General features: G+C 40.2%; 1 protein-coding gene across 1 annotated transcript; it reads left to right on the top strand.

The window, feature by feature from the left end:
• Positions 1 to 10,062: 10,062 nt before the first annotated feature.
• Positions 10,063 to 10,569, top strand: LOC308614199 (MORF4 family-associated protein 1-like; the record flags this gene model as incomplete). Its single annotated transcript, XM_081228417.1, has 1 exon — positions 10,063 to 10,569. One exon carries the CDS (start codon positions 10,063 to 10,065, stop codon positions 10,444 to 10,446), a length of 384 nt encoding a protein of 127 aa, XP_081084543.1. The 3' UTR covers positions 10,447 to 10,569.
• Positions 10,570 to 12,277: the final 1,708 nt, after the last annotated feature.

The following is a 12,277-nucleotide window of genomic DNA, read 5'->3' as shown; positions in this document are numbered from 1 at the left end:
GGGGAGAGGCATGGACGTGTATACACTGCCGGGCGTGGGGTGGATGGTTGGTGGGGGGTGGCCGCGTGGCGCGGGGGAATTGGCTCGGTGCTTTGTGGCCGCCTGGAGGGGTGGGATGGGGAGGGTGGGAGGGAGGGAGACGCAGGAGGGAGGGGATGTGGGAACAGATGTATATGTATGACTGATTCACTTTGTTGTAAAGCAGAGACTAATAAAAAAAAAAGGAAAAAAAAAGACATTATTAAGAGAATGAAAAAACAATCGGCAAAAAGAACAAGAACTTTACAATGTATATAACTGACAGAGGGCTTGTATCCAGAGTACATAAAGGACTACTAGAAATCAATAAGAAAATGGTAAACAATCCAGTTGAAAAGTATGCAGGAGATTTGAGCAGGCATTTCACAAAAGAGGATATCAAATAGCCAATAAATATATTAAATTTGCCCAACCTCATTAGTAATCAGGGAAATGCAAATTAAAACTGCAAATGGATAATACTACATATTCACCAGAATAGCTAAACTTAAATAGACTGACCATAACAACTGTTGGCAAGGAGGTGAAGCTCTAAGAACTCTCGTACTCTGTTGGCAGAAGTGATACAACCACAATTTGACTTTACTAAAGTTAAGGACGTATCCAAGGACCCAGCAATTCAACACTCTGATACCCAATAGAAATGTGTGCACATATATACCAAAGAGACATGTACATACATGTTCATGCAAGTATTATTTGTAACCTCTCCAAACTGGAAACAACCCAAATATGACATCAGCAGTGGAATGGATAAAAATGTAATGTGATATATTTGTACAATGGAATGATATACAGCAAATGAAAATGAACAGACTATACCTATGTTAAGGATAAATCTCACAAACATAAGGATGAGTAAAAGAAACTAGATACCAAAGAATACATAATGTGTTATTCCATTTGTAGAAAGTTTGAAAAAAACAGGCAAGACTGAACAACAGTGTTTTAGAGCACATGCTTAGAGAAGTTAAGAAAATGGTTACCTTTGGGAGAACAAAGGAGATAGTAATTGAGAGAGAGTTGCTGGTGATGTTCTTTTTCTTGAGCTGGGCAGTGGTTACATGGGTGTTTATTTTGGGATAATTTGCTGAGCTATTCATTCTTGTATTGTGCACTTTGCCAAATGAGAGTTCTATTTCACAACAAAAAAGGTTTTTAAAAAAAGCAGGATCTGGGCTTCCCTGGTGGTGCAGTGGTTGAGAGTCAGCCTGCCGATGCAGGGGACACGGGTTCGTGCCCCAGTCCGGAAAGATCCCACACGCCGCGGAGTGGCTAGGCCCGTGAGCCATGGCCGCTGAGCCTGCGCGTCCGGAGCCTGTGCTCCGCAACGGGAGAGGCCACAACGGTGAGAGGCCCGCGTACCGCAAAAAAAAAAAAAAAAAAAAAAAAAAAGCAGGATCTTTTTAATCCCTGTTATATTCCATAGAGGGGAGAAAAGTATTGACCACTTATATGTTAGGTTTGGTGCTCCTTTTCTGAAGCCAAGAGAAGAATGGCATACAAAGATGCATGTCATGATTCCTGCCCTTAAGAAGCTTATAATCTTATAAGGATGAGAGATACATAAAGTATTACAAGGTAGGATTAAGTGAGCAGCAAATAAAGATACCATTCTGCTATTTGCATTGGTTGGGTTCCTACTAAATGTTATATTATCTAAAAAGTGCATTATAAAAGTGATTGTCTCCACTCCTGGGTATATAATTGAAAAACACTAAGTTGAAAAGATACATGTACCCCAGTGTTCATAGCAACATTATTTACAATTGCCAAGATAGGGAAGCAATCTAAGTGTCCATCAACAGATGAATGGACAAAGAGGATGTGGTATATATATGTATGTATATACATACCCACACACAATGGAATACTACTCAGCCATAGAAAAGAATGAACTTTTGCCATTTGCAGCAACATGGATGGACTTGGAGGGTATTATGCTAAGTGAAATAAGTCAGACAGAGAAAGACAAATACTGTATGATACCACTTCTATGTGGTATCTAAAAAATACAACAAACTAGTGAATATAACAAAAAAGAAGCAGACTCACAGATATAGAGAACAAACTAGTGGTTACCAGTGGGGAGAGGGAAGGTAGAAGGGGCTATATAGGGGTAGGGGATTAAGAGGTACAAACTATTATGTATAAAATAAGCTACAAGGATGTATTGTACCATATGGGGAATATAGCCAATATTTTATAATACCTATAAATGGAGTAAAACCTTTAAAAATTATGAATCACTATATTGTACACCTGTAACTTACATAATATTGTACATCAACTATATTTCAATAAAAAATTTTAAGTGATTGTCTCAATGGGAAGAATTGAGATATAACAAAGAAAAATAAGTTATTTTTCTTCAGTATTTTCAGCAATGAAGATATTTTTGTTATTGTGGCCTAAAAATAACAGATTGGTTGATCAAAACAGACAAAAACAAGCCTGAACCTTTCTCATGGCCCTTTAACTTCACACACTGAAGCTTTTCCATTTCTGTTTTCATCTTTGGCCCTGAAATTTTCCAAGCACTTATGTTCCAGAAAGATAATTTTTAAAATCTTATTAACATTTACTCTAATGATATGAAATCCAGCAACTCTAATGACATTGCATATCTTTTCAAAGAATTTATTACCCTTGACTTTTGCATAAGTCATGGCCTTTATTTTCCTAGCTCTACACAATATTATCATTAACCAGGACTTCTTATACACACTGTTATCACTTTTATTACCCTTTGTAATGAAAGATATGAGACACAAATGAAATAAGATGCAAAATAAATTCCAGCCCAGTTCACAAAATGAGCCGCCAGCCATTATTCAGCCTTACGTTTCCATAGCAACAAGCAGCAACAGTTCCATGGCACCATGATGTTATAGAACCTGCAACCAGTCTAGGCACTGCAATTCACGTTCTCTATGTATTTAATTACATCCAGTTTGCAATATGAAAACCAACTGTAGGTGAAATGCCTGTGTATGTAAGTTGCTATGGAAATATGGAGAGGGAAATGTTTAATTCCTTCTTGGAGGGAAACTGAAGTTCAGGGAAGGTTTCACATTTGATCTGTATTTTAAGTAAAGAGAAGGTTCCACAGGTGTTGAAGAGGGGGAGGCACCTCCAGGTCAGGATGCAGTGTGAACAAAGCCAGGAAACACTGCTGCGAAAGCCCAGAGAACAGAAATTAAATTGCATGGTTGAAATAGGGTTTTTTGAAAGTGAGTCTTCAAAATCTTTTTAAAACACTGCAGATGTATATCCATCTCACTGTGTAGAACTAGTGTATCTTGTTTCCTCAGAACAGAAGCTGTTGCTCCTCAGTCACTTCTCAATGACATATTTAGATGATTTCACTCCAGTTAATCTGCATTCATTTTCTTCCTGTTAGACACGTTCCCCCTTTATAAAAATGACTATAATTCACAAAAGGCACTGGCAGTCTCTGATAAAAATATATCTCTATGGACAGGCTTTAGAGTCATTTGGCAACATGACTAAGCAGGATATCTCGGTCCTGATCCTTCAAGGAGCATGGCCTTCAAGGAGCTCCGTGATCCTGCTTAAGTCACTGAACCTGTTTTGACCTCAACTTTATTTACCTGTAAAACAAGATGATCTCCAAGATCCCTTCTGTTATAATGGTCCTTTCAGATGGTGAACCATAAGCTAATCAGCAACCTAATGTCCTAATCTGATGCTAGGAGATCTGCCTCAGATACCTGGCACAAAACAGATATTAAAATATTTGCTTCCTAAGAAATGGGCTTTCAGATAGAGTTCCTCAGACAATGCTAAAGCAAAGGAAAGAACCTCAATCTAGGTACGTGACAAACTATACTATAATGCTCATCTGTCATTAAAGTTTAGTTCAATTAGATTCAGAAATCTCTATACTTGACCAATGCTATGCTTTTTTAAAAAATTGTAGTAAAATATGCATAACATGAAGTTCACCTTTTTAACCATTTTTAAGTGAACAATTCAGTGGCATGATGTACATTATCAATGTTGAATAACCTTCACAGCTAGTTATTAATGCTATGCTTTTGTGTTTTGCTTTCTCCCCCAGAGTTTCCTTAGAAAATATTATTTTAATTACATTTTCTCTTTCTCTCAGCTGAATTAAAAGGTAAAGGACATTTCACGCCTCTATCACAGTGGTTCTCAAATTGGGGACCATCTTCCCTGCTCAGGGGATATTTGGCGGTGTCTGGAGACATTTTTGGTTGTCACAACTGAGGGGATGCTATTGACATCTAGCAGGTACAGGCTAGGAATACTGCTAAACATCCCACAGTGCACAGGACAGCCCCACACACATAATTAACTGTCCCAAAATGTCATTAGGGTCAGTTTTAAGAATCCTTACTCTTTTAAAATTTTTAAAAATTTAAAGTTTCTAAATTTCAGAATCAATATGGGACTCAATGTCTCTCACTCTCAGCAATGGAGATGCGTGGCAGCAGCAAGATTGGGAAAGATTTGAAACCTAACGAAAAACAGCAAGGCTTGGGCAGGTAAAGTGTGGAAACCAAATAAGGATGAGCTGTGAACATTTCCGTGTGGTGATGCCCTCACTGCTCTGCTCTCTGATTCTGTGGTAATGGTCGTTTAATAACCCTTCCTGTAGTACAAGGTTTATCAGTGGTACAAGTATAATATTTAAAAGGCCAGTCCAAAAGGCAAGAGGTCTAAACTGAGAAAGGCAGTGTTTAATTACTTCTTCCTTTGGGATGAGTTCTTTCTAAGAGGCAATCTCTCCTTGAAATCCGGCTTCTATTGCACCTTGATTACTCCCATCTCATCTCATCCTTAATTTACTGGAGATATGTCTGGCTCTGATTTTGACTTGTTTGAGATCTTTTTTCAAAGAGGACTACTAGCTTGGTTAACCTCAGCTGAGCTCCCTACCAGAAAAAGTAAGTAGTAGTTCCTTTTATAACCTCACTGCATTCTAATATGTTTTCATGAATTGGAAATAAAGGGATAGAATTGCAGCTTGTCTGGCAATTGCAGATAACCCTAGAAGACTGTCCCATCAGTGATCATCATCCTTCATGTGTGCCAAAGAACAACAACAACGAAAACGATGAGAACAATTGGCTTATTAGAAAAATCTAGCAGTGTTGTAAACGAAACAAAATTAGAAAGGTAAATTTGCTATAGTAAAGAATATGCATTGGGCTTCCCTGGTGGCGCAGTGGCTGAGAGTCCGCCTGCCGATGCAGGGGACACGGGTTCGTGCCCCGGTCCGGGAAGATCCCACATGCCGCGGAGCGGCTGGGCCCGTGAGCCATGGCCGCTGAGCCTGCGCGTCCGGAGCCTGTGCTCCGCAAAGGGAGAGGCCACAACAGTGAGAGGCCCACGTACCGCAAAAAAAAAAAAAAAAAAAAAAAAAAAAAAAGAATATGCATTGTAAACAGCTTTCAATAGTATTATATGACCTGTTTTTAGAATTTATATCCCTGTTCTCTTTTAGAAAAGATATGATTTAAAGTAATCTAACCTCTGGAGTTTATAGCTCTACTTTGGCCACCGTGTACACTGTCAGTTCAGTTCATCCACATTTCCTTTAAGAGTGATCTGTTAGATCAGTTTTTAAATTTCAGGACTTGGACTACTCACTTAAAGAGAATAAATCATTTTGACCCTAGGTAGGAATACATTAGAAATTAACTGAACTGTCCTAGGACACAAATATAGGGAAATGGCCAAGTTGTTAGGTTCTGCATTTGATGTTTTACAAAGGCCCAAATGATTGTTGTTGGGAAAAGATCACAGCTTTTGACCCAAAGAGAAGTGATTAGCTCATGGAATGATGTTAAAAACAGAGGTAACTAGAGCAGCATTTCCTAAGGTATGCTCCATGGGACATTAATTCCAAGGAAGTTGGCAATTCATATGGCCAAAAAAAGAGGAGGATTTTTAAACCAAGACCCAAATTAATTAGTAGGTTCAGTAAGTGAAAATCTCAGTTTTCGAAGAGGCAGGCATCAGTTAAAATGATTTTTTTAATATTTATTTATTTACATTTATTTTTGGCTGTGTTGGGTCTTCATTTCTGTGCGAGGGCCTTCTCTAGTTGTGGCAAGGGGGGGCCACTCTTCATTGCGGTGCGCGGGCCTCTCACTGTCGCGGCCTCTCTTGTTGCGGAGCACAGGCTCCAGACGCGCAGGCTCAGTAGTTGTGGCTCACGGGCCCAGTCGCTCCACGGCATGTGGGATCTTCCCAGACCAGGGCTCGAACCGTGTCCCCTGAATTAGCAGGCAGATTCTCAACCACTGCACCACCAGGGAAGCCCGTGCATCACCAGGGAAGCCCGTGTGCCACCAGGGAAGCCCAGTTAAAATGATTTTTAAACATAGTTCCCTGAATTTTTTTTTACTCAAGAGAGCATTAAGTAATCACTGGATATTACCCACACTGTTTTTTTAGCCGCCTGCTCCTGGTGATCTTTCTCCTGGAAAGCAGAGCTAGAGATTGACCCCACATTTTCCTTAAGACATGACCTGGTCACTGCAGCCTCCCGGGTGACCTGCCTTCGTCTCTTTTAATCAAGATTGACAGTGAAGACATCCAACCACTACTTCTTCCTTCTCATCTGGAGCACTAAAACATAGGTTTCCTCTCTTCTCTACTAGAAATATTATAAAGTGGTAAGCATGCAAACATTTTTGTAACATTATAGTACATCTGATATATTCTTTCCTTCCCTTTGATATAATTTATATACATTATTTTGTGGAAGAAGAACAACCTAAGCCTAAGCTAATACAATATTTTCCCAGTGACAGCTTAGCTCATCAAATGACAGTTTATGATGTCTAAATACTCACAGGCATATGGCTACAGTCTTATCTTGTTATTCAACACGTGCAAAATTAATAGGTTTCCTTGTACATGAATGTTTATAGCAGCATTATTTGTAAATAATAAATTAAAAATAATGAAGTACTGATGCAGGCTACAAACATGTATGAACCTCAAACCTTATGTTAAGAAGACAGCTAAGAAAGAAGACAGCTAGGACTTCCCGGGTGGCACAGTGGTTAAGAATCCGCCTGCCATTGCAGGGGACACAGGTTCGAGCCCTGGTCTGGGAAGATCCCACATGTCGCGGACCAACTAAGCCCGTGCACCACAACTACTGAGCCTGTGCTCTAGAGCCCGCAAGCCACAACTACTGAGCCCACGCATCGCAGCTACCGAAGCCCGCGCGCCTAAAGCCCGTGTTCTGCAACAAGAGAAGCCACCGCAATGAGAAGCCCGCACACTGCAACAGAGAGTAGCCTCCACTCGCTGCAACTAGATAAAGCCCACATGCAGCAATGAAGACCCAACACAGCCAAAAAAATTTTTAAAAAGAAGACAGCTAAGTGAACCTTAGGCTAAATGAAAGAAGACAGTCACAAAGGACCACATACTGTATGAGTCCCTCTATATGAAATGCCCAGAAAAGGCAAACCTGTAGAAAAAGAAAATAAGCCTAGACCTTGTGAGGCAGGAGGATGGGGAGTGACATCTTATGGGTTTCTTTTGAGATAATGAAAATGATCTGAAATTAGTGGTGATGATTGCAAACTCTGAAAATACACCAAAATCATTGAATTATACATTTTAAATGGGTGAACTTTATGGTAAGTAAATTGTATCTCAATGAAACTGTTTAAAAAGTTAATAGGTTTCTTTATTATAAAACTTCTCATGGGCTGCCCTCGTGGCGCAATGGTTGAGAGTCCGCCTGCCGGTGCAGGGGACATGGGTTCACGCCCTGGTCTGGGAAGATCCCACATGCCGTGGAGCGGCTGGGCCCGTGAGCCATGGCTGCTGAGCCTGCACATCCGGAGCCTGTGCTCCACAACGGGAGAGGCCACAACAGTGAGAGGCCCGTGTACCACAAAAAAAAAAAAAATTCTCAGGACTTTAATAACTTGATGTAATTTGTGAATCTTCAAGAGGAAGGTTGAGAATGAAGTGCTTACCAAAATGATTTGCCCCATGGACCCATGCTCCCCACCCCCATCTACTTTTTGAGCATTCCCATGGAATTGGTGTTTCTATGCATCCATTAAGAAAACTCTAATCTAGGACATATAAACAATCTTTAAAGAAGTTCTAAGCAAGAGGTAAATACTTGATAATCCTTGGATAACTATTTGAAGGAATAATTCAATGGATTTAGGTGAGATGGGCCAGGTCTTGCTACTTTACCCAAAGTTATATGTAAATAATACTATAGCTAAGACATATATTCTACACTTGATCTTACCCCAAGGGCAGAGAAGCAATAAAACATTTATTCTAACAAGCAGTGTTTCAAGTTAGTAAATTCTTAGACTTAATTTGCTCCCATTCAAAAATTACCCCTCAGTGGAAGAGGAAAAGGAAGAAAGGCAGTGGAGAGAGGTCTCCTGCTGCAAGCACGATGGAGAACTGGCCATCAAATCTTGCTCGTATAGGTCCTGCGTGGGGAATAAAAGGCAGATGCGAGGAGCACCAGGCATAATGAAACTTTCCAGGTGCTACCTACTATTCCCCTCCTGGACTAAGGGAATTTTTTGTCTTGTTAACTAAGCTAGCTGACTAAACCAGAAAACTTGTTTCCTTTTCCTGTGGAATTCATTTCTCAAAGTCTCAGTCAACCATCCGTAATATTTCCTAGAAGTGAAGAACAGCCTGGATAGATGTTTCCTCCAAAGCAGCCTCCCAGAGAGTGAAAAAAAAAGAAGAAGAAGAAATAAGGGGGCACAGGGATGAATCACACTTTATGAGTTCATTATCAGAAGAAAATTTTAGTACTTTTTCTTATGTATCTCTTACACACTGGCAGGAAGAGGTGAAAGGTATGACATGGTATTCAGTCAAGAAAATTGATTCCATTATGATAGAGGATAAAGCCAGAGGAGTGAAAGTGAGATTCACAGCTTAAAACTGAAGACAACTACATCCCCATACAGCTCTTGCATAGATTTGAGAAAACAGAAAGATCTGAGGTTGTCAGGTGAAGATCTTCAAGGAGGTAGTGACGTGATGTGCAGTTTTTCTCTACAGCTGAAAAGATTTCTGCAGCTATAAAAATGGCTATAAGTTAATTTACAAAGAAACTTCTGACCATTTCTCCAGGATTCCCTATTTCAGTGAATGTCCCAGGAGTGATCCAGTTGCCGAAATTAAAAACTGTTTCCCTGACTCTATCATTTCTCACCTGAATTATCGCAACAGTCTCCTAACTGGCCCTCTGTATATCGTCTATATACTTGAGGCACAATCACACTTGGCTGGAAAAGTCTTTCTAAATCATAAATCTGATTGCATCATTCTCTCTTAAAACTTTTTCATGGCTTCTTATTACTCTTAGGTAAAAATCCAGACCCCTTAATATGAACTTCTCCATAATCTGGCCCTCACTTATCTCTTCATCTTCATCTCTTGCCACTTCTTTTTCTAGTCTCTACACCAGGGGATACAAAGTGGAGTGAGTGTACAAGACCATCCTTTGGGTGTAGGATGAAAATATTTGAACTTCTACAGATCGAGAAGCAGGAACAGAAGCTGAAGAAATAGCATACATTAAGAGTCTGGAGTGAGCCAAGCCATAACTACGTGCCAGTGGAAGTTTAGAGGAAGCAAACACTCTGAGGAAGAAGGGACTATTAGGGAAATATGGGGAAAAGAAAGATAGAGGCACCAGAAAGAGAAGGTGGTTCCCAGAGCTCTATTCCTGATAGATGCACTTCTGGTTCTACTTCCAATCTATATACATCCTTATAATACACCCTCCTTTTCCTTGAGAAAAGGGTCTTATTTATATTTTTAAAATGTCTTGGAAGAGTGGTATTTGTTCCACGCAACCATAAGAATCTACCTAAAAAACTTGGTGTCCATCTATAGGGATTGGTTAAAGAAAATAAAATATATCTTTCTATGCATTTACCAAAAGTGAATATGTAGGTCCTCTGCTTCTTTGCACCTGACTTGCATCCTGTGGTTCTGGAATAGCAGGGGAAGATGAGGTCCTTGGACATCGTGGAGCTGGCAGAGCTGGAGGAGGTGGAGGTGATGGAGCCCGAGGAGGACTTCGAGCAGTTCCTGCTCCCGGTCATCAACGAAATGCGCGAGGACATCGCAGCGCTCAACCGCGAGCACGGGAGAGCCTACCTGCAGAACGGGAGCAAGCTGTGGGAGATGGACAGTATGCTCATCCAGATCAAGACGCAGGTGGAGGCCTCAGAGGAGAGCGCGCTCAACCATCTGCAGAATGCGGACAACGGAGTCAAGGGCAGAGGGACCAAATGGTGCAAGAAGGTGGAGGAGAAGGCCAAGGAGATCGCAAAGATGGGAGAGATACTGGTGGAGCTGCTCTGGGGGATAGAGAAGAGCGAGTTGTCCTGAAGGATGGTCAGCGGTTTACAGCCAATGGATTCTGGTCAACTGATGGAGATTGGCTGACACCCTGGAGAAGCTGAAGCCAGAGAGCCTTTTGTTTTCTCTTTTTTTCTCTGTCTACACTCTGTCCTCACTTATACCACGTTTCTGCTACGGTCTGTGGTTAATGACCTCAATGTGAGTTTTGACTGTTAAATGTTTTTCTTTGGGGAGGTAACTTTTATTTGGAAAATGCTCTCACAAGAATTAGGGCCTAGATTGTAAGCTCTTGCAGCAGTCACATTTGTTCCTGGGCTTTCGTTATTTCTAAATTTTTGAGGTGCTTTGCTCTTTCTTGTGTGACCAGATAGCTCCCTGGAACTTTGGGTCTGTGTGTAACAGATGAGACTCAGAGTTGGAGTTCTCCAGCTCTGAAGGTGCTGAAGGAGCTGCATTACTTCTAGAAGACAGCTCCATGAAGCGATTGCTAAAGAAGCTGAAGAAAGGATCAGACTTCAACTGGGAATGTGAATGGGGCTGATCTGGCTAGGACTGATGAATCAGAAGGGCTGCAGGAGGGTATTGTATTTGGGGACTTTAATTTCTCTGTGAGAACAAAGGAGGAGAGATGTATTTTGTTCAAATTTTAAGTTTTATGCGGCACACTGCGGTAACCTGTCTGGTCATATTGTTTGGACAACCTAACTTAGCTTTATGTGACATGGAACCTAGAATAGGAGACAAGATAGATCTTGGTATTCTGTATCATTGATGTAATACCCTGATGCATTTCAGGGGATTCTGGACATAAAATGAAAGAGATATTTGCAAAGGCCCTTGAGGGTCTGGGGAAGAAAAGCAAGGGCTGTCTGTTTTGGACCCTAGACTGAACAGGGACAAGGTATCTTCAAGATTCATAAGTTGTCTAGCTGTAAGTTCATTTCAGTAGCAGACCTGACAAGTATTTGAGGTCAAAACACTACCGTGTGTTTAAAAAAAAATTTACCATGTTAATAAAAGTATTCATTTGCTTAAAAAGACAAGACTTAAAAAAAAAGTGAATATGTAGTGCTAATTTGATTAACATGGAAAGTTGCTTCCAAGGTATTTTTAAGTGAAAAAGCAGGTCACAAAAATTTTGTTTAATGTTTTGTGTGTGTATGTATGTAGACAGAAAAAAATCAGGAAAGATCTATACTAAAATGCTAGTAGTGGTTACATCTGGATGGGTGGAATTGTGGGCAATTTTCACTTTTTGTTTTTCCTTTCTGATTATCTGATTTGTTGTTGTTTTGAGCATGCATTACTTTCAGAAACATGAAGGTTAACTATTAAATTTTTTTCATTTCTATGAAGAGAAAATATTAAATTATTTCCACTCTTAAAAAAAACAAGAAAAATTTAGACTTTTAGGATTTTCCTTATATGTGGTAGAGTGACTAAGGATGAATCAACTACATCCAGAGGGAATACATCTTTTTCATTCATTCATTAAACATAATATATGTGGGACACAGCACTAGATGATGGAAAGATAAACGGGACAAAATTCTCATCTTTAAGGATCTCACAGTCTAACAAGATGATAAATATGTAAACTAATAGCTGTAATACAGGTATAATAAGTGTAATATCATGTAAGTTAGGTGTAGCAGGACACAAGGAAGAAATCGTTGGGGAAGAGACATTCAAACAGGATCACAGAAGGCTTAGAGAATGAGAAGGGAGTGCTTTCAAGGGAAGAGAATGAGAGGGGTGTGTGTTCAAGGCACGAAGGCATGAAATAGCACAGGGTACACAGGGCGTCATCTAATCACATATCATTTGACATAAGATACTTTGCTATGGAAATGAACAG

Source organism: Mesoplodon bidens, assembly GCF_964165515.1.
Source record: "Mesoplodon bidens genome assembly, chromosome: 3".
Taxonomy (NCBI): Eukaryota; Metazoa; Chordata; class Mammalia; order Artiodactyla; family Ziphiidae; genus Mesoplodon; species Mesoplodon bidens.
This window is presented reverse-complemented; position numbering and strand designations above follow the sequence as displayed.